We start from the raw sequence: 20,027 nt of genomic DNA on the forward strand, positions 1-20,027 counted from the left end.
CTAACATTTTTGTCTAATTTTCTTAATGATGACTAATAATGACTTTTTCTAGCTATAAAGACACTGTCGGGTGCCAACGGTATTTTTCAAAGTATTTTTTCCAGTTCACTGTGGTATTATTTGATGGTACAGCTGCGGTCACACAATTAAAAGTGACTGGCATCATTTAGCAACAAAAAACTAGAATAGCGTCAAAAACATTGTTTAATCGCCGTTGGAATTAATAAAAGCACACAAAATGTCTGCACCAGATAAGGAAAAGGAGAAAGAGAAGGAGGAGACCAACAACAAGAGCGAAGACTTGGGCCTCCTGGAGGAGGACGACGAGTTCGAAGAGTTTCCCGCCGAAGGTTGGTCACTATAATGTGGTGGTACATCGGCATTTTCTAATGACTATCATTGTAGATTTCCGCGTTGGCGACGATGAGGAAGAGCTGAATGTGTGGGAGGACAACTGGGACGACGACAACGTGGAGGACGACTTCAGCCAGCAGTTGAAGGCCCATCTGGAGAGCAAAAAAATGGAGACGTAAACCGGCACCGACCCCTTTGTTCAGTCCTAACCATAAAAACGAGCTGAGCTGTTTTGCATTAATAGAATAAAATCAGTATATTAAGTGGAATTCATCTACCAGTTTTGGCCGAGAGCCTCATGGATTTGCTCACTTAATATGGCATATAACTGATCTTGCTCCAAATTTCGCTGGTCTAGCTCGATCAAGTGATTATTCAGATCCTCCAGACGTTTCTTGCGGTCCTCCACATCGACCTGCAGCTGTTTGAGTTCGTTTTGCAGCTTGTGATTCTCGGCATCGTTTTCCTGGTTTCTTTCTTCGTACCGCTGTTCACAAAGAGCGAGTTCCTGCTTCTTAGCCTCTGCATCCTGAAGGAGCTTCTGATAATTAACCTTCCAGGTGGGCAACTGCTTCTCCACTGCCTCCAGCTGCTTCAAGCTCTCTTTGTAATCATCCACTTTGCACTGCGAAAGCACAGCCGTGGCCTTATCCAAAGCGGTGGCTATATGTTGACTGTTTTCGATCATCCGGCGATGTTCATTCGTCACCTGTTTTTTACTGGCCAGTTCCGCCTTGCAGATCTCAACATGCGACGATGCGCTCTTAGTCTTCCTACAATGTTTAACAATAAAATAAGCGCGGAAACTAGGCTTGCCCGACAGCACTTACTCTCGCAGTTCAGTCACTTGACTGTCCTCCACCACTAGCTGCTCCCAGTGCCCGATGCGTTTGTCCAGCTCACTCTGCTGCTGCTCGATGAGTTCCATAGTGTTTTCATGCTCGCTACAGGACTTCTTCAAAGGTAGAAGCTTTGCTTGAGTATCCTGCAAATCTTTCTTGAGTTTGTTGATGGCCACTTCGCAATCCTTCGTCTTCTGACTGCATTGCTCCAGCTGTTGACTCTTGGCCTTTACCTCGGCTGTCAGCGAATCCTTTAGCTTAATGGCCTCCTCTACAGGTCCCAGCACCTTCTTTTTGAACACCTTGTAGTAGGCCAGGTGGTTGAAAAGGTAGCTCAGAGTGGCGAGCGTTTTTTTAACAGCTGATAGGCAAAGAATTGTTTAATAATAATACATTTATGTCCTTAAGACAGGCTACCGCTCACCTGGTTTAATTATGTCCATATAGGTGTAGGTCTTGTTGGGAAAGCTGATCTGGACGATGCGCTCCACTTGGCGGCACACTCGGATGAGAAAGACGCGCGCCTCCCGCGACGAGTGACCGAGTTCGGTACCAATCTTATAGGGCGGCTCCAAGCGAAAACCGAAACTCCGCAGATAGTGCACCATGATCTTGGTGACAATGGGCTCCGTGGGATTGGCCAAGTCGCTTTGGCAGATATTGATGTCGGGCATTAGGCAGTTGCCCTGGTCCATTACCCTCTCAATTTCGACTGATAACGCCATTTAATCGAGAGTTTTACGTTTTAATGGAAGTTTTTGAATGAAACGCCGCTGAGGGATCAGATTGATGTGACCAAAGTTCTCTAGCCCCAAAAAACCAATAAAATACAAACTCAGAAATTATGCGGTTTTCACACTTATAGTTTTACAGCAGATACTAATGTTATATAAAGAAATTTTAATATATTTAAAGCTTTTTGAAATAAATATATTTAAAGACATAAAAGTAATCATTTCTTAAAACTACATTAATCTGGTTTTTTTTTGAAAAGCCCTCCGGAAATGCAGCTAGAAAATACTGCACTTGTTCAGCGCAAATTGAAAAAGTAACGGAAAATTCTCCTTTCGGTGGATTTTAATTAAGTTACCTTTTTTATTGTGTGAAAACTCTGGCTTCCTCCAACGATGTAAAATATGATGTTGTTGAAAATCTGATAAGCCCGTACGGGGCTTTCTCCATAACTTGGCAAAAAAAGGTGTCATAGCTAAAATAAAGACTGCTTTATACTGCTAATAAACATAGCTAACTATCCCTATTACTATTTATATTATTTTTAAAAAATGAAATTTTAACAAATTTTCGCATTTTCGATTAGGGGTACCATCATTAAAATTTGCAAAAAATTGAAAACTCTTTGATCTTCCAGGTTTCAACACATATGGACATTCCAGTTTTGGACAACTATTCTTATTGATATAGAAGAAAAATCGTTATTTTTTTTACGAAAATGGAACAAAAAGAAATTTTGTCAAAAATCTTATATTTCCAATCGGGGTTTTTTTCATAACTTGGCCAAAAAAGGTGTCACAGCTAAAATAAAGACTGTTTTGTACTGGGGGCATTCTGGAGATAATAAATAAAATAATCATATTTTACAACCCCTATCAAAACTTTCAAAAAATGTAAGTGTAAAAATGGGCGATACATTTGATATATGTAAGCATGAACTGGATGAAACATAAAGGCGAAAGGCTTAATATGATCTGACTTAAGCACTTAAATAAATATGTAAAACATGAATAAAATATTATCTAATAAAGGTGTTCCTTACTTTTGATAACTGTGCTCTTTGATTTTGTTAAATTTGTTAATGACTCTGATGGGTCAGCGCCGTGACGCCACAGTTTTCGACTTGATGTCGTTGGGTAACCCAATCGTTTGTTATCATTTTGATTGATTTATGGTGTGTCCGTAAGACTCTGCTAATTAGCTGTTAATGTAAATTTGAGTAGGGCGCCTCAGTCATGAAGCGTTCGCCGATCAGTTGGTCACTTCTGTGGATGGGCTACACAGGCATTTACCTGCTGGCCGATAGTCCCGCCCCTGTGGAATCCCATCACATTTTGGGTCTCTTTGTCAATGTGCACCAGTCGCAGTTAATGGTCCATTTGGCGGTATGTCGCGCCCTTTTGCAGAGGGGTCACCACTTAACCCTGGTCACCACATTGCCACTGGAGGAGCAAGATATTCGGGGGAATGTGTCACACATTTACATTCCCTGGCAGCAGCCAAAAGAGGAAGTATCCTCCTCGGACCTTATTCCGCGCCTGGAACGGATGTTTAGGCGTTTGGGGCATTCTGGAGATCTACTTGATCTGCCGGAGTGGAAGATGTTTCTCAGAAATCAACCTAATACTCCCTATGATCTCCTCCTCTTGGGCTATCATTTCAACGATCATCTGCTGGGAGTGGCTGCGCATTTCAACTGTCCAGTGGCCATAGTTTCCACCCAACAGCCAACTGGATTTGTCAACAGCCTTATGGGTAATCCCGAGGAGCGTTGGTATGTTCCACAACCGTATGATGGCCAACAGAGAAGTGGAATCTCGGCCTGGGTCTTTGGAATGTGGGAAAAGTTCATGGAGGTTTTGGCGAGGAGAGTGCTGGCAAGGATCTACCGGTATGTATCTAAACACAATTGTTTAGCGATCAATTGAGAATTTCTTTTTAGCTTGCACTTTCCCGAACCTCGATATCCCAGATTTGAAACCATGCACCGGTCGGTGGTTCTGGCTTTAAGTAATCATCACATGATCAGCGAGGGTCCCATAGCTCCACTTATTCCCAGTATGGTGGATATAGGAGGTATAGTCCTAGAGCAACAGCTGGATAAGAGTCCTCTTGAAATATCAGCTGGCAATCGATCTCTCATCATCTTCAGTTTGGGCACTCGCTTCACTTGGCGGAAATCCACTGAAGAACTGGTGCGGACTTTCACAAAGGCTTTTTCTCAGTTTCCGGACTATGACGTTTACTGGACCTACGATGGTCCAAATGGTAGTGCCATCAGCTTGGATTATCCCCACCTGAAAGTCGCCAAGTGGTGGCCTCAATCGCAGATGTTGCAAAGTGGCAAGGTTCGATTGTTCATCACTCATGGAGGCAAAGGAAGTGTCTCAGAAGCTCTTTTTTACGGAGTGCCCATGCTGGGACTACCTTTAATTGGCGATCAACGAGCTAATCTTCAGAGAATGCAGTCCAAGAACTGGGGATTGACCTTATCCACCAACAATCTGACGCATTGGACACTAGCGAAGGCCATTACTAGAATGCTTAGCGATTCGAGTTATGGTGAAACTATATTGAAGGCTTCTCAATTGTATCGCGATCGTCCAGTGAGTTCCAGTGATTTGGTGACTTATTGGATTGAGTACATCGTTCGGCATAAAGGAGCTAAAAACTTGTACAATCCCGCCAGGCAACTGAATATAATCGAATATCACTCCATCGATGTTTATTTCATAGTTTATGGGCTCTTAATCCTAACGATTGCCATACTCAGAAAAGTAAATCGCGTGCTGTGACTAGACGTATTTTTTATTGGATACAAAAATATATTAAATAAGTAGCTAGGAGGTCAACTTAATCGACAATAACTTAAGTACACTCGAATGTTGTTTGTCAATACTTCTGATTGGAACTTGGGAATCTATTTAATTTATTTTTAAAGAGGACCGAAAATCACAGTTACTTAAGACCTTTTCTATGAAAGCGCTACAGTGATTTTGAGTTCGACAGATTCTTATGATTTTAATAAATAAAACACTGTAGACTTTTTCAAAAAAATGTCCGAAGCAACTAATACTTTCAGTTCCCAATGTCTGATTTTATCTAGTTTCACTGGCATCTTAAACTCAGCTTAATTAAGAGTACATTTTAAGTTTATTTTCTGTAAAGTAATCACTTGGTCCAAATATGAATTTGAATCGGTCTTTAATATTATAATATTATAACTCATAATACTAACAACCAAACATAGTATGCCTTTAGTTTGCCCGCTTATCCGAACGATCAGTTCGGATTTCTGGATTTCTTTGTTCTATGGCCATTGCGTATCTTTAAACGCAGTTTTTCTTCAATGCCATGAACTTTATAAAATGTAGATATAAGTTCAGGCTTTTCATTCTTTCAATGGGAATTTGGTTTAGCTTTTGCCATTCTGACGCCGCGACTGCAAATGCTGTTGCAGATTGGGATTCCGATTTGGAAGACCCGGGCGCGGACATCGACCGTTCTTCACATCATATGCCCCGTAGTTGCAAAACGGCGGACTGACTTCTCCACTTTGAATGCGGCTGAAACGATAAAAATGGGTGTTTTAACAAAAGTAAATGGCACTTAGAGCATTACGTAAGGATAATACTGACAAAAAATGGTTAGGAAGTGCTTATAACTTGAACTCACCGTCGCTCCATCACCGAGAATCCCTCCACGCCGTTTTTCAGCCTCTTGCATGTGTCGTCGCTGAGGTGGCAGTCGCATCGGCACCGCTGCTCCCTCCGCTCCCACAGACGCAGCTCCAGGTGCTCCTCGTTCTCCCAGTGCGCACGCGATCCCGCCCAGCTAAAGTCCTTGAAGTGCTTGGGGCATAGGCAAATGGGACTTCGTTTCCGGCGCGTTTCCACCTTCACACATCCGCATTCCGTGTGGTTCTCCATTGAGATAACGATGGGCTCGTAGGAACGGCCATCCAACTTGCCGAACACCCGATCCACCGTTTCGTTCCTCTTCATCTGGCAGGTCCAACCGGCATTGCAGCATCCGACCTTGTCGCTGCATCTGTGCAGGATCGTGGCACGGGGCGAGTATAACGTGTCCGTTTCTCTCGTGATGTGGACCACCTCCGGCCTTGGAACCCGGCAGGTACCCTCCTTTGCCATCAGCAGTCGGTGCGCCTCGAACTTTTTTTTGAGCTCCCTGGTACGATTATCTGAAAATATGTACATATAAAGCTTATAAATATAAAGCTTATTCAAACTTCAAAACCCCTGATAAGAAAGGCTGTATACATATACTTTTTGCAACAAAATATTTATCTATATATAATTATAGAAATTTCTAATTAAAAATAGTAAAAGAATTAAATATCATTGAACTACTGCTGTTAGTTTACATACGGAAGTTAAATGTAAGTGCTATGTTTAATGCTTAATTACCCAATGTGCATATATTGCATATATTGCATTTTTCCAATAGCATTCCAATCGGTTGCTATAACTCAGCTTTGAAATACTTTTTATGATCACTGCAAGCATGCAAGTCACAGCTAAAGGCACTAAAATGCATCCTGCTGCTTTGAATATAATCCCCTGAAATGTTTAATTTTTATATGCAACCTATTGACATAAACACATATATATATATGCATATGTGTGTCATTGGAATAGCCAGTCGACGGGTTTGTTACTTAATAGCCCACTAAAAAATCGGTGAGTTCAGTAAACTGCCAGAAATTCTCTTGTCGTGCGTTTTCAATGCCTTTCGCGCGCGTTTCGCGTGCGATTCGGTAGCGTTTTCAATCGCCCACTGGCTTTTTGCGATGCCAGATGCTTAAGATCATTAGCGAGATGCAATTTCTTTTATTGATCGGCTGCTGGAGATTGCCCCTTTAAGGCCATTTTGGCTGGCTTAAGTTTACCGTTGCAGGCCAGCTTTATTTATCGTCTTTTGTCACGACCATAAAAAAATAAAAAGAAAAACATCCAGAAGCGATCTTTGCATGCGGAATTAACTTTTTCTCGTCCGTCTGGCGGTCATAAAGTGCCAGACAGCAGGCGGATTGGCGGCCATCGGAGGGAGCAGCCTGCTCAAAGACCACCCAATGTTCAGTTAGCCGAGCTAATCCCCGATCCTAGTCCCAGTCCCCATTCATTCACCTAGTGGGAGAACAACTTTGCTGGCGAATCTCCTAGGGAGAATCAACGGTTGACTCCACATGTAATTTTCATAAATGCTCCATGATTGAATCATCAACATAACGAGCGCGCTGGCAGGGAATGGGTGTGTATTATTGTTGCACTGTCACAAAATACTAGGACCCATCTACACAGAGTAAGATTTGTTCCAAGAATAATATTAAACGAATAATGCTACTTTGGGGCTGCTTATACGGGAATTTGGGAACTATGATGGAATTCCAAGTAGTTCGAAATCACATTTAGCCTCAGTGCATTTGTGGTAGTCCCAGGTTGCAGTGGCGACCGGAAGGACGAGGCAGGAGGTGTTGGCCAGCCTCAGAGTTTGCTCCAGCTGCTTCAGCCACAACAGCCACATGAATAATTCAAGGGGCTCTGGCTCAACAAGCCAGGAGTACTGAAAACACAGGGCTTTCAGTGGCGCGGTGGCCTGGAAAATGGGGGGAGTGCGGGGTGTGTGGTCCACAAGGGGGGCAATGTTGCAATGTTCTTGAAAGTCTGCTTTGCTGTCTTTGAACTTGATGGCACTGCCAATGAAAATGTGGGCCAATCTCAGGACAACAAGCAAAGGCGATGAGGTTTGGGGGAAGATCCCCGAAAATACCACAGTTGTGCTAGGCCAATAAAGCCATTTTGATTGCTACAGAATGTTATACACCATATTACCGAAGGAAATCGCAAGAGAAATTCCAATCATTTAATTAAATTAAGTTTATTAAATTAGCACAAACATGTAGAAGCGTTTAATGAGCTTTAGAATCGAGTATTGCAGGGAATATATGTATGTATAAAACCTTATATATGTATTTAGATGATTTTAAGAATTGCTTTTAAAGCGTTGTCGATATCCAACGTTAATATTTGTTTAATCAACGTTATTCTTTGTAACTGCATTCCGCGGAGTTAGAGTGAATTTCCCATATGGAAGCATACTTGAGTAAATATTTGTAGGTGCAACTCAATTGCAACGAAAAATCAACAAAAATCGCTGTAGCTGCACATATCGCATGTGATAAGAAAATTGCATCATTAGGCATTTACAGCGACATCCACAGGCATTATTTCCATTGACAATTTCCCAGGCCGAGTGACACACTTTCCGCGACTTTTGCTAACGGTTTTCCCAACAACACTTTTCGCGCCCATTAAGCGACGACAATTTTCCACTCAAATGCAAAAGGCGGTGAAAATGCGGAAAGGGGGTGGAGATACAAAAATATTGAGGCAGGCCGAGCTCACATTTCATTGTCAGGGGTCTGGGTTAGCTTGTGGTTGTCTCGTAATTGCCAATACACTGGAAAAAAACAAGCAAAGAATTGGAACTAATCTAAATAATTATTGTTTTATTTAATTATTGCTTTATTTACCTGAAAGATTTTCATAAAACTCTTAGAAAGAAGTAGAGCCCTAACAAATGTTCAACTAACTTAAAGTAATAAATATTTCTCTCAGTGTCCGTGTGGATTTTGTTTAGCCTTGTGTCTTTTAATGAAGTAATTGGCTAGATCTGTGGAAGTCTCAAATTCCCTCCTCCTTAAAAAACGAAAAACAACAAACTATCAACTTAATTGCAACGAAAGTGCAGATGCATCATCACCCAAGTAACTAAAAATGGGAAAAACGCATCTTTTGGGTGATTTTTCAACTCCTTGAGGTGCAGTTTTCACTCACTTTCCTACGGTTAGAAAGTAAAGTGCGTGAGTTAAGCTCTTGCCTGAATTTCCACTCGTCCTTCTGGTGACATTTGCGCCCTGCTTTGCCATCATTCATGTGGAGAGTCACGTGCCAAAGGATAAAACAGTCATTTTCATTTCCATTGTCATAAATAACAGGAAAAACAACTGGGATTGCCTGCAGATCTAGCCACAGTTGCGGAGTGCCAAATAGTTAGTAGTTAGTAAGAAGGTTGGCATAAGAAGTTACATGCTACTTTAGAAAATATGCTAAATATTTAATTGGATGGAAATATTTGTAAGGTTAAGCAGCTTAAGAAATTGCAAGTACTATTTAAAGCATGCTCCTATTATTGCGAACACGACTGTTTGCCTCGACTTCCTTTTGCCACATCAAAGGGCATTTCATGGCATTTTGTTCGGCTTGTTTGGCCCTTTCGCCCAGAGAATCGCATAGAGTTCGTTTAGCACATTTGCTTAGCACATTTTTTTATGGCCAGAACGTGATGATCATGGGCGGGCGCCTCGGACATCTATTTGCAGCACGGATGCCGGCGGGCGAGGAGGGGATTGGTGTTCACCATTAATGGCCCCAATGAACCCCGAACGAGGCAATCTTAAAAAGGGCTAAAGGGTAGCATACTCATACTCATACTCATACTCACTGTTGTATTTGATAGTCCTCAACTTTTCAACGGAGTTCTGTTCTGCGATTCGCTCTTTCAACACTGTCAACTCGCCCGATTGATCTGATAGATAGTCATCGCTCTGTTTTGATGAAAAGAAATAAATGGAAAATTTAGAATACCATAATATTGCAAAGAGATAGGTCATAATGTTCACATAACATGTGCGAACCAACTCTTTATTTATGGTTATAGTCGGTTTTTTATTTATTTTTTTGGCTGCCCTGCGGCCACGTAACCATATTTTCCACTGAGAGAGCGAAATTTTGCTGCTTTCATTATTATTGCACAATGTGCAGTAGCTCCGCTGTTACACATGCATTTTTTCACCCATAAAGTATTAAAACATTTGTGCCATTTTTTCTAGGAGTAAAAACGTGGCGGCAAATAATATGGACCAGCTAATAAATTGGATTGTGTCATGTGACAGGCAGCATACAGGAATGTTTTTCCCATATTTACCCAATCAAGTATTATATGAAACAACATGTGGAGCATTCATTTATTCTGGAGATTTTTTTGACAAATATTTACTTGGGGGAAATATTTTTAAAGATAACTTAAATCGAGGAAGATAAACAAAAATAAGATACAAATACTTATTAAAAACAACAAACTACACTTTTAAAAATATTTTTAAATTAATTCAACATAAAGCCGCAATGTTCTGATAAATTTCTCCATACTTTTCCACAAAGGGCGAGTGCAATTAAATTGCCTTTTGATTTATGCCGGCTACTGGTGCTCACGCAGCAATTTTGATTTATTTAACTGATTTTTAACACAACTCACAGAGAGCCAAGCGAAAAGAGGGGTGAGAGGGTTGCAAGTGCAGCTGCAAAGTGAAAACTGCGTGCCACACCTGAGAGCACCTGAAAAGCTATCACTTACAGCTCAAAGAGGAACAGCAGCGGATGTGGGGAAAACTTTTACAATTTGCATTGCCACACACTCGCACGTATCGATTTTCAACAAAGGGATGCACTTGCTTTTCCCACGTTTTTCCCAGCCCCAAAAAGGCGTCCCGAATGTCATGAAAACTAACGACATGCATATAAGTGATACATAATGCGACGGGAAAATCGGAAAAGCGGGTGTGGCTGCCTTCTGGGTGTAATAAATGGAGTGTGCATGTAAGAAAAATGACACCGGCAGGAGCAGAAAGGATAAAGCAGCCAGCATACAACTCCATTCGCATTCCCAGCAGAGTCACCAAAGCGTTAAGTGAAATGGCCAGCGAAATGGGTGGAAGGGTCCATGTTCATGGCTGCAAAACTGAGCAGATCGCTGGCTAACTGAAATTGAGGGTTGTGCCGAGTCATGTCAGCTAATGGCTTGGATGCATAAGCTATACTTTTCCGGGGGCTTAATGAATGCCATGCAAGGACCTGCAAGGACATTTGGTCCTGGCAGGATCAGGCTCCCTATTAATCAATATATGTGCCCTGTAATTTGAAGTTATTTCTTTGCTTCGACAATTTGATTTAATCCATTAATTTAGACAACATAAAATGACATGTTTCTAGTTTAACTTTAATTATTTAATTGTTTATATTCAATAGGATTGCCTCGAGTGCAATGATCGTTTTGCCCATGCGCATCAAAGTCACTCGAATCGTATCTGGAATCTCTCCATCCCATTTCCTATCCAATCCCATTTCTTTTTTTTTTATACAATGTAGCCAATTCCTCAGCTCTCCTTTCTTATAACCAGTTCTACTTAAGCTTCATTACGCATGCTCAACCATGACACGACCATTTCATCCAGGCTGGCAGTTGGCGACTCCCCCGACCTATTCTGGAAACTCCTCAGTCGCCGCAGTTCCCCTCGAATTACCATCAATCTGGAGTGCCAATCCCAGGAGCAGGAACCGGAGCTGCACTACACGGTGAGAAAAACATTCCAAATACATGAACATCTATTACATTACATGTTTATTCAAAGATTCAATGAGACTATAGTTTCATTACAAGCTAGATCGCCTCAAGAATCACCTAAATGTGCATCGAAATTGGAATAGTATGTTGAGTAGTTAGTCCCTTTTCTTCTTAGTGTAAAAACCAAGTTGAGGCAGGGACACACGACTGAACAAAAAAAGCTATTAAGTGTCTGCTTGGTTGACAGGATTCGAAAACAGTGTTTTTTTTCGTTAGGCTCGCTTCGGCTTCTATAGAAAATAATAATAATAAAAAAAAAGTAAAGAGACCAAACTTCATTTGCATTTGCCCCTTGTTCTGTTTTGAGCGTTTGAAGGATGCTTTGGCCGGAGGAGCAGTTTCTTTATTATTTTTCACTTTTGTTTTTTTTTCCGCACCTTTTTTGTTTAGCCTCAATTGGGATTCCTGGCGTGGGTGTGACTTGTGTTTGGTATTTTACGAGCCAGAAGGTAACAACAACGGCAGCGACAACAATAATAAAGAGCCTGTCGTGGGTTTATTTGCAATCAAAAGAGTTATGAGCCAAATGCAAATAGCGCACCCAGTACCCTGTTTTATGATCCCCCGTCCCTTACACTCTAAAATAAAATCTACAATTGAAAACGAAAATAAAATAATATTTTTAAATTCAAGATGGTTTGTAGCATATCAATAAGATTAGCTTGTAAAATATATGGAATAAGCATTTACTTTAAATCACTATTAAAACTATTTATACTAGTGTATTCCTTTGTAGTTACAGAAATAAGCCACTGACAGCGAACTTCAGGGCTTAAAGGTGTTGTCCCTGGTCAAGATTAAATACCCCTTTCCCCCGCCGCCCACTGTGCGGATTGTAAAATGCGTGAATGAGCTAAAGATGAAAAAGAAACTGGAGAATCTTCATCAACAGTGGCAGTGGCGGCACAAAAAGTCTGTCCAACAAATTCGCCAACAACTGTGCAAATAAACAACAACAAACCAGTGGCGGTGGGTGTGAGGTAGGGGGTGCATAATGGGCCAAAAAGGGCAGGACGGTTGGGCCGGAATGCATCGTAGAGCTATAGTACAATCCAATATTTGTTCTCGCCAAAGAGAGTACAACAAACAGGGCCAACTAAATGTGCATGGCCATACTCCACTCGTTATCTTTCGTTCCAACGATTCCCCATTGAAACGCACAACTATAAATGGCCAAGTATATTCATAATGAATCGCTATAGCTAAATTAGAATTTTCACCCAGAAGGCTACAACGATTCAATGAACAATGAATCTATAAATTATATTCAGATATATCTGATTTCAGTTATAACAGACAAACATGATTTTTGGGTGTAAATTAGATTAGATCGCCCCACAGATCCCTTGAATTCATATACTTGCAATAACATATAGATATGCACATACGTTTATTTTTCAATGTAGTATTTCCGAGTTCAGTGGCTCGAGTTCATTGAATGATTACACTGCTAATCTTTCATTGAAAAGCATGAATACAATTCATTCATGTGACTACTCATAAAATGAAAGGAGAAAGAGCGGAATGTCCCATTTATTTTTCCTTTGAATTGCTATATTATCTTCTCTAGGGCATCCGCAGTTCGTGGGCAGTCAGTTTTCGAGGCCTTTCAGTTTGTGTTTTACTAATTTGCGTTGAATGCGATGCCGTGAAATGCAAATGTAGCAATAGCAATTTGACTAAAAGCTAAGCAGGGAAAATGGAAAAATGTATGAAAAAGCGCAGCGAGCAGTGTTTGTGCAAATGTCCGCCTCGAAATTCTAGTTTTTCTCTTTAGGAATACAAACATGGCCCAGACACGCACAGCACAGTAAAGCGGAAATTGCTGATGGACCACATGGCGTATGCTTAATATGACATGGGTGCTTCTCTTACTTATTGTACTGCGTTTGCTTTAGTTTTTTTTTCGTTTTTTCACAAAAGTGCCAATTAGGCGGGCACTCACCGATCTGCTTCAAAATTCAACCATTAACTTGAGTAATTAAAATCGGCCACACTTTGCGTATTTACTCGTAGTTTTTCCTTTTTTTGCATCTTAATTGAAACTACTCGCATTAAAAGCGCATACAATTTTATATTTCTTAGCGCGCCAAGTATTTAAGAGAAGCGAAAACGAAATGCGCAAAGGACTGGCTGTATAAAATGCTTTTTAATTTTTAACGAGCGAGCGTAGCCGCGAAATCTGCCGCGACTGCTAGGCTCGTTTATTATGACAATTTTATATTTGTTTGCGTTCGGCCGACTGCGAAAACGAAAGCAGGCAAAAGGAAAGCATCAAGGCTGAAAGTAGAAATCAGAAAGCAAGACGCCGCCTTTGGGACCATAAATGGCCATAATATCCATCCAATGCCAATGACAGCGAGGTGGTGTTTTGGCCACAGAACAGGCCGAACGGAGCGGTTTGAACGGCTTTCAGGGTTGCGCGCTTAAATCTAAAGGAATCAGGGTCAGGAAACTTGTAATTGTAATTATTCTTTATGCTTTGTGCTTAAACTAATAAGATAACTTAAGTGAAAAAAAGTTCATAGAAGAGGTTGCTAGGCTAAATCAAGTTCATAAAACCTATGAAAAAGAATTCTATAAAGACAACTTATATTATTTCAATAAATCCTATTACATCCCTAGTCACTTGCTGCGTTAGCGAGTCAAGAAGGCGCCTACCAATTAAATCGCCCATTCGCAACACAAAATCGCTGCAACATGTTGCAGTTGCACGGCAAATGCCGGAAATGTGAACTGATGCATCATCATCATCGTCGTCGTCGTCGTCGTCATCGTCAGGGGAATCGATCGAGAAACTGATTGCCGGTCGAGACGTCGAATCGCAGAACATGTCTGGGAAAAGTTGAGGGGATTGGACTTTGAGAGGGGCTGCGAGTGTCGGGGCTGTCTGCCTCTTCTAATTGCAACGCCCACACGCACCGATAGATTGCCGCTAGATTGCCCAAGAGATTGAAACGTAGCTGCCACACCAATACAGCAATCCAGCAATCCGTCGATCCGCCGATCTCCCGACTTGTCTGGCCTGCTCTAGATTGACTTTTCAATCTGCAATTTGTTTGAATTTATCAAAGGCGATACACTGACTGACGAAAAGGAAATATTGACTTTGTTGCGAGACTCGTGTGCAAACAAAAGATGGACAACACGGAAATCGGTGATTTATCAGTGTAGAGAAGATGGGTACTACTAAGTCCGCTGAACTTATAACAAATAATAGAGTTATTCTATATATATAGAATAAGAATTTCAAAATAAATAGTCCAAAAATGTGATTTATAAAGAAATTCTTTACAATGTCTTTCATCTTTCCCCGGATCGTGTACTTTCCCGGAAAATATGGCGAACGAAGGGAGAAATCGCCATTACATTTAGAACAAAGAAATTTATATGATTTATGTTCGCGTGGAGTGTATTAAGGCCTCGTCTTGGCCATGATTTATATTCGCTGGTGGGTCTTAATTGCGTGACTCTTGGCGCATGCCCCGTTTAATGGCCAACAAGTCGCCGTCGATCAATCAGCCAGCCGTACAGTCGCGTCCACTTAATTATGGCCGGCCGCCGAAATGCGTGAACTCTTTGCACATAATTTATTGGTCTGGCGACGAGTTTCCCTACACCTTTTCTCAAGTTGTTTTCTTTTCATTTTGGCGACTAGTTGTTCCCGTTCATTAGGCGGGCGATGTGTCGCAGACTAGAAATTAATTACATAAAACTTTATAGATTTGTCATAAATATGCAGAGAGCTTCCGCGTGAAATACCATAAATCACGTTCAGATCACTGACATACGAGTACTTTGTAGACCGCCCGAAAGCTGTTTGCTATTATGTCATAAGCCGATTTGCCCGTCATTAGTTTCTTTTCTTTTTTCAACTCTTTGAAAATATTGCTAATAAATCAGAAATCTTGTCGACATTTACATTATCCCCAAAATTCGTATTGGTGCGTGGCAACTGATTTCATCGTTCAACTCTGTGTGGCAATAGACGGAGTCAACACAGATTTGCTGGGGATAGAAATTTTATAGAATTTTATAGGGCGCAGAGAACGTTGTTGTTTATTTCTTGATGCGCCGTCGAAGTGAGAGTGAAATGATTTTATTTTCGAAGTACCCTGCGAATATACTGAAAAATCTCAGAATTGATTATAATTGATTAATTTATTGTGTTCAAATGTCAACCAAAAGAACTAATTGCTATAATTGATTGCTGTTGATTAATCAGTTGAGTATTATAGCTCTTATCACAGTAAGTTCAAGAGCAAATAGTTTTAGTGCTATCTTGTCTGCTTTCCATTCTCAGGCATTCTTTGCCAGCTATTTATTTGCCGCAGATAACCTCCTTTTATTCTAAGCCCGTGTTGATAAAGGCATTTTCTAGTCATTCAACTATGGCTATTGTACGATTGTGAGCCGTGTGCTAGCGACCAGATCAAGTTATATTAATCGCACATTTGCCTATAAATACGAGTGCAGATTTACATTTTATTGACCTTGTTCCAGCAGCAGCACATAAGTTCTTGATGATTAATCGATTCGCATTCAAGCTGTTTGCAATGCTAGAATTGTTGCTGACCCATTTGCGTGGCTTATATTAACATTTTCATACGAGCAGGGTTATTTTTACCAGGTGCCAAAAGAATATTTTGGCCAACATATAGGGCCCGTTCGCAGTTCTTAATCTCAGTGCAGTTATGCACACGGAATGCGTTGGCAAACAAACAGGCAAAGGTAAACACACAGGGAGAACTCAAATGGCATGTGGGGAGTTCGAGCTCAGAGGCAAGTGCAGCGATTTCCCAGGTCGAAAAGGCGGACGGAAAGTGGGTGTGGTCGGGGAAGTACCAAGTACAAAGTTCCAACGAGCAGATATTAAATTCCTCTTTTCAGAGGTCAAAGGATGCGGTCGGAAATGGGAGCAGGGATATCAGGGATATCAAGGTACAATCATGACCACAGACCATAAGCTATTTATGCCGCCTGAGTGGATATGCCACAAGCTTCACCCCTCCCAACCCCCCTCCCATTCCGATTGCCCATTTTCCCCATATCTCCTTATCGCACCTTTGCATGAGATTGGATCACTCATACACACACCCAGAAAAATACGATGTTGGTGACATCACTTATTCTCATGAGAAGAAACCTTCTTTGCAATCTGAGAAAGGTTCCATTTCGATCTGAGTATACTGATTCGATCTTGGCAAGATTTGGAGTTCAAAAATATTCAAATCGAAATCGTCGAGAATGATTTTTTTTATGAGTGTAGTTACATTCAAATGTGCAAGCGATAATAGTGAAAATCCAACACAGACTCTGCGTCGAGGAATAAAAGCGACGGCCTTGGGCTGATAAGCGATTAATCGCAGAATCTAAAAATGATTGTCGCCAGCTTTGGGGAAATCCAACGCTATACTTTTAAACCTTTCGCAATATTGTCGATTGTCGATTCTAGCGAATTTCACGCAAATAAAAATTAAAAAGAAAACTATTTTTTTTGCATGCCAATGATATAATAAACCAAGCATTGTAAGAGATCTCAATTATATAAAGTTCATTGGAAATGCTCATTTCTCGAACATTAATCAGCCCCTGTGTCAGTTCCAAGATTTATCAAAAGCATTGTTTTTGGGACCAACAAGTAAGCGATCTATCATTATTTCGACATAAATCAATCGAGTTATTTTTTGGCAAAACCCTTCTTCTACAAAATCGATTGACGCGTTTTTCTCAGAAATCTGTATTAATTGGTAATAAACTCATATGAGTATTGAATGACTCTTACTGCTGATGTTCGATCTCAATTACGAGTAATCAATGTAAATCAGTGAAATTGTTCCTAAACAGAGTAAATCCCATATATTTAGACACGATTGATTTCCCCTAAAGGGCGGCAGCCGTTGCAAGTTGTCAAGTCAATTAGGCCAATTAACGAGGGACCACCATAACGGAAAGTCATGTCTTTGGCATCCCAAGACCCTTTGCAACCCGTTTCATTGCCATCAACCAGCTGTCGGCCATGGAGCCGAAAAAAAACATGCAATAAAAAATGAAACAGCAGAGCGACAGGTTCTTCTGCAGATCGCCCCTTTGTCGATTTTAAACGGATCGGCACAATTACAGGCCGGAAAGTGAAACCGAAAGCGATTGTTGGGCAGAGATCTCTCTTCTGGATCGGGATCGGGATCTGGATGTGGACATAATGCTGGCTACCGTTTGCACACCGCCAAATTGGCTTATTAACCAAATTGGTGGCTCCTACCTGCCGCAACACGTTTCATAATTGACGCCGTTGTGTAACTCCTCTCGCCGAACTGGCGAACTGGCGAGCCACATGGGTGGGCTCTGCGATCCTCGATCCGCAATGGGTTAGTGGAGCGCTGGGAGATCGCAGATTGGAACGGAGCGATTGCCAGTCCCAGGGTTAGTCACCCGTCGCTGTGGGGTTCAAGGTGAGCCATCTCGTTGCGATCCGACCCATTCCGATTCTAATGCGCATCAAGCAGTTGCAGCTACTGCAGATACTTGACAAACTCATCGAGAGTCGAGTCGACCAAAGAAATCAGAAAAAAAAAATGGCTGTGACTCATTTCTGGAAATTTATTCACATATATCAGATATTCTATATTATTTTTTTCTTTTAGCTTATAAACCGATACTACATTTCGATTTCCCTTAATTTTTTAGATCCTTCAACAAGAATTACTCGTAAATTCTTTTTCTTATCGTTTTTACCTTCATATAAGTTTCTTAACATTAAAATAAAAAATAAATATTTGACCGTCTCGATACTGTCATGATGAGAAAATAGGATGGGGTGAGTAAGCAGGACTTAACTTTTATGGTTCACCCGAAGTGTTTGCCATCGTGTGGGTCCCCAGATTAGAGATACAGTACTCACCCCATCGACGGCCGCATCGGAGCTAAGATGATTGTCGTCGCCCTGGCCCCAGTGGACGCCACTGAGACTGCGGCCCTGAAGAATTACTTGCTGGGGGGCCTGATCACGTGGCACGCGCCTGCGGATCAACCGGATGAGGTACGACCTGTCCCGCTGGACCGCCCGATCCTCGGAGTACTGCTCGAAGTCAGAGGACTCCTCGTCCTCTTCCGCGTTATGCAACTCGTTTGGTGGGAGGACGTAGCGAGCGAGAGGACGATTGGTTTGTGGATGGGAGGTGGTCATGGTCATGGGCAAGGTCGAATTCCGCACGTCGAAGTAATTGCTATTTATGTCAGTTGGAAAACTGGAATAAGCGTGTGTCGTCTTCCAAAATGCAATGGCGATGAACGCCAGCACGAGATTGCGTATTCCGAGATTCATATTTAAATGTTGCATGAAATATTTTTGTATTTATTTAGATTTGTTCTAAGTTTTTTTTTTAAGTAATTGATTAGCACTCCGATCGCGATAATTCTATATTGGCATCCTCATATTCTGCTTTCTGCAAATAAGAATAATAAATACGCATTTATTAGGCACTTGGCTTCTTATTAATTTTATTCACTTTCGTAGAGTTTTTGTGTACGTTTTAAATAGCTTTACTTTTTTACAACCAACATTTTGTTTTATTCACTTTATTTTCGACTTCTATAGTTGCTTATTTGCATTGTGTTTTTTCTGCTCCGTTAATTGCACTTTGCGAGAACTTTTTTTTTTATAATTTTATGCTCCAACTTGCCAGGGAATTTTTCGAGTCTAACAAGTTGCTAAATATTTTTGGCAGCTGAATGTTTGTATTTTGGCACACGCCTTTGCTTTTAACGCGCAGCTGCGTAGAACCGGCGTTTTCTCTGATGCAAAAATATCGGAATACAAAATAAAACAACTTGTTACTCAATCGTTTTTTATTTACACTTCTCTGAGTGGCTGTCCGATTTTCAAAATGTTAGACATTGCCAGAAAGACAATAAACATTTTAAAGCCGCTGCTCAAAAACATAAAACAAGCACATCACTTGCAAAAAGGCCTTTTATTTGTTTTGTTCAATAATTTTGTACACCCAGTTGTTAATTAAAAGCCGGCTTTTAACTAACTTTAAATTACAACTAATTTCAATTACCGAATTTTACGCGAAGTTGTGAAATGCAATTAAATTTGTGCTCATCAACTTTGACAATTCATTTGTTTTCGATGAGCCTATTAATTTTTCATTTAAAAATATTAACAAAGGATTAACCTGTTGCACACTATCTCAGGGATTATTTTATAACTAATTGCACTTATTTTTTCACTAAGTTCTTAATTTTTATAAGGACGCCGTTTGGGTCTCAAAGGATTAAGCTTGAGTGCTGAATTTCACGGAGCATGCGACCGATCGCTTCGAGTTCCACCGTACAACTGTTCGGCATGGCCGTTTCACAGCCGCGCGATCCACAAAAAGCTTGCGCTCTGCTCTCTCACAGAGATTCGGAGAGTAAGCACTCATGAGATTGCCATAGTGACGTCATCCCGACATCAATGTACATTTACTTATGATCTGCATACTTATCGTTTTTATACCAATTAATGTAATTACATACATACATGTACATACCTCTAGCTCGTGGAGTAAATGATTATATTTATATTTCGGCTGTGTAGGGATCTGTAAATGTATTGAAGTATTGAAGATT

At 41.0% G+C, this 20,027-nt stretch overlaps 4 protein-coding genes across 5 annotated transcripts; 2 read left to right on the forward strand and 2 right to left on the reverse strand.

The window, feature by feature from the left end:
* The first annotated feature begins 139 nt into the window (after window positions 1–139).
* On the forward strand, window positions 140–625 carry LOC6611496 (probable 26S proteasome complex subunit sem1). The gene is made up of 2 exons (XM_002036001.2): window positions 140–350; window positions 406–625. Exons 1-2 carry the CDS (start codon window positions 239–241, stop codon window positions 531–533), a joined length of 240 nt encoding a protein of 79 aa, XP_002036037.1. The 5' UTR covers window positions 140–238; the 3' UTR covers window positions 534–625.
* On the reverse strand, window positions 583–1,990 carry LOC6611497 (myosin-10). The gene is made up of 3 exons (XM_002036002.2): window positions 1,621–1,990; window positions 1,185–1,557; window positions 583–1,127 (listed from the first exon to the last, which is right to left on the reverse strand). The coding sequence occupies exons 1-3, from the start codon at window positions 1,919–1,921 to the stop codon at window positions 629–631; spliced, it is 1,173 nt and encodes a 390-aa protein (XP_002036038.2). The 5' UTR covers window positions 1,922–1,990; the 3' UTR covers window positions 583–628.
* Window positions 1,991–3,163: 1,173 nt separating this feature from the next.
* On the forward strand, window positions 3,164–4,741 carry LOC6611498 (UDP-glucuronosyltransferase). The gene is made up of 2 exons (XM_002036003.2): window positions 3,164–3,819; window positions 3,871–4,741. Exons 1-2 carry the CDS (start codon window positions 3,164–3,166, stop codon window positions 4,721–4,723), a joined length of 1,509 nt encoding a protein of 502 aa, XP_002036039.1. The 3' UTR covers window positions 4,724–4,741.
* On the reverse strand, window positions 4,716–19,738 carry LOC6611499. 2 transcript variants are annotated; one of them, XM_002036004.2, is made up of 5 exons: window positions 19,592–19,738; window positions 18,313–18,856; window positions 9,453–9,555; window positions 5,604–6,129; window positions 4,716–5,494 (listed from the first exon to the last, which is right to left on the reverse strand). In XM_002036004.2, exons 2-5 carry the CDS (start codon window positions 18,748–18,750, stop codon window positions 5,344–5,346), a joined length of 1,218 nt encoding a protein of 405 aa, XP_002036040.1. In that variant the 5' UTR covers window positions 18,751–18,856; window positions 19,592–19,738; the 3' UTR covers window positions 4,716–5,343. The 2 variants fall into 2 exon arrangements, with proteins under 2 accessions (XP_002036040.1, XP_032583126.1); XM_032727235.1 differs by having other exon boundaries at window positions 19,475–19,738.
* Between the last annotated feature and the right edge of the window lie 289 nt (window positions 19,739–20,027).

Source organism: Drosophila sechellia, chromosome 2L (genome assembly GCF_004382195.2).
Source record: "Drosophila sechellia strain sech25 chromosome 2L, ASM438219v1, whole genome shotgun sequence".
Taxonomy (NCBI): Eukaryota; Metazoa; Arthropoda; class Insecta; order Diptera; family Drosophilidae; genus Drosophila; species Drosophila sechellia.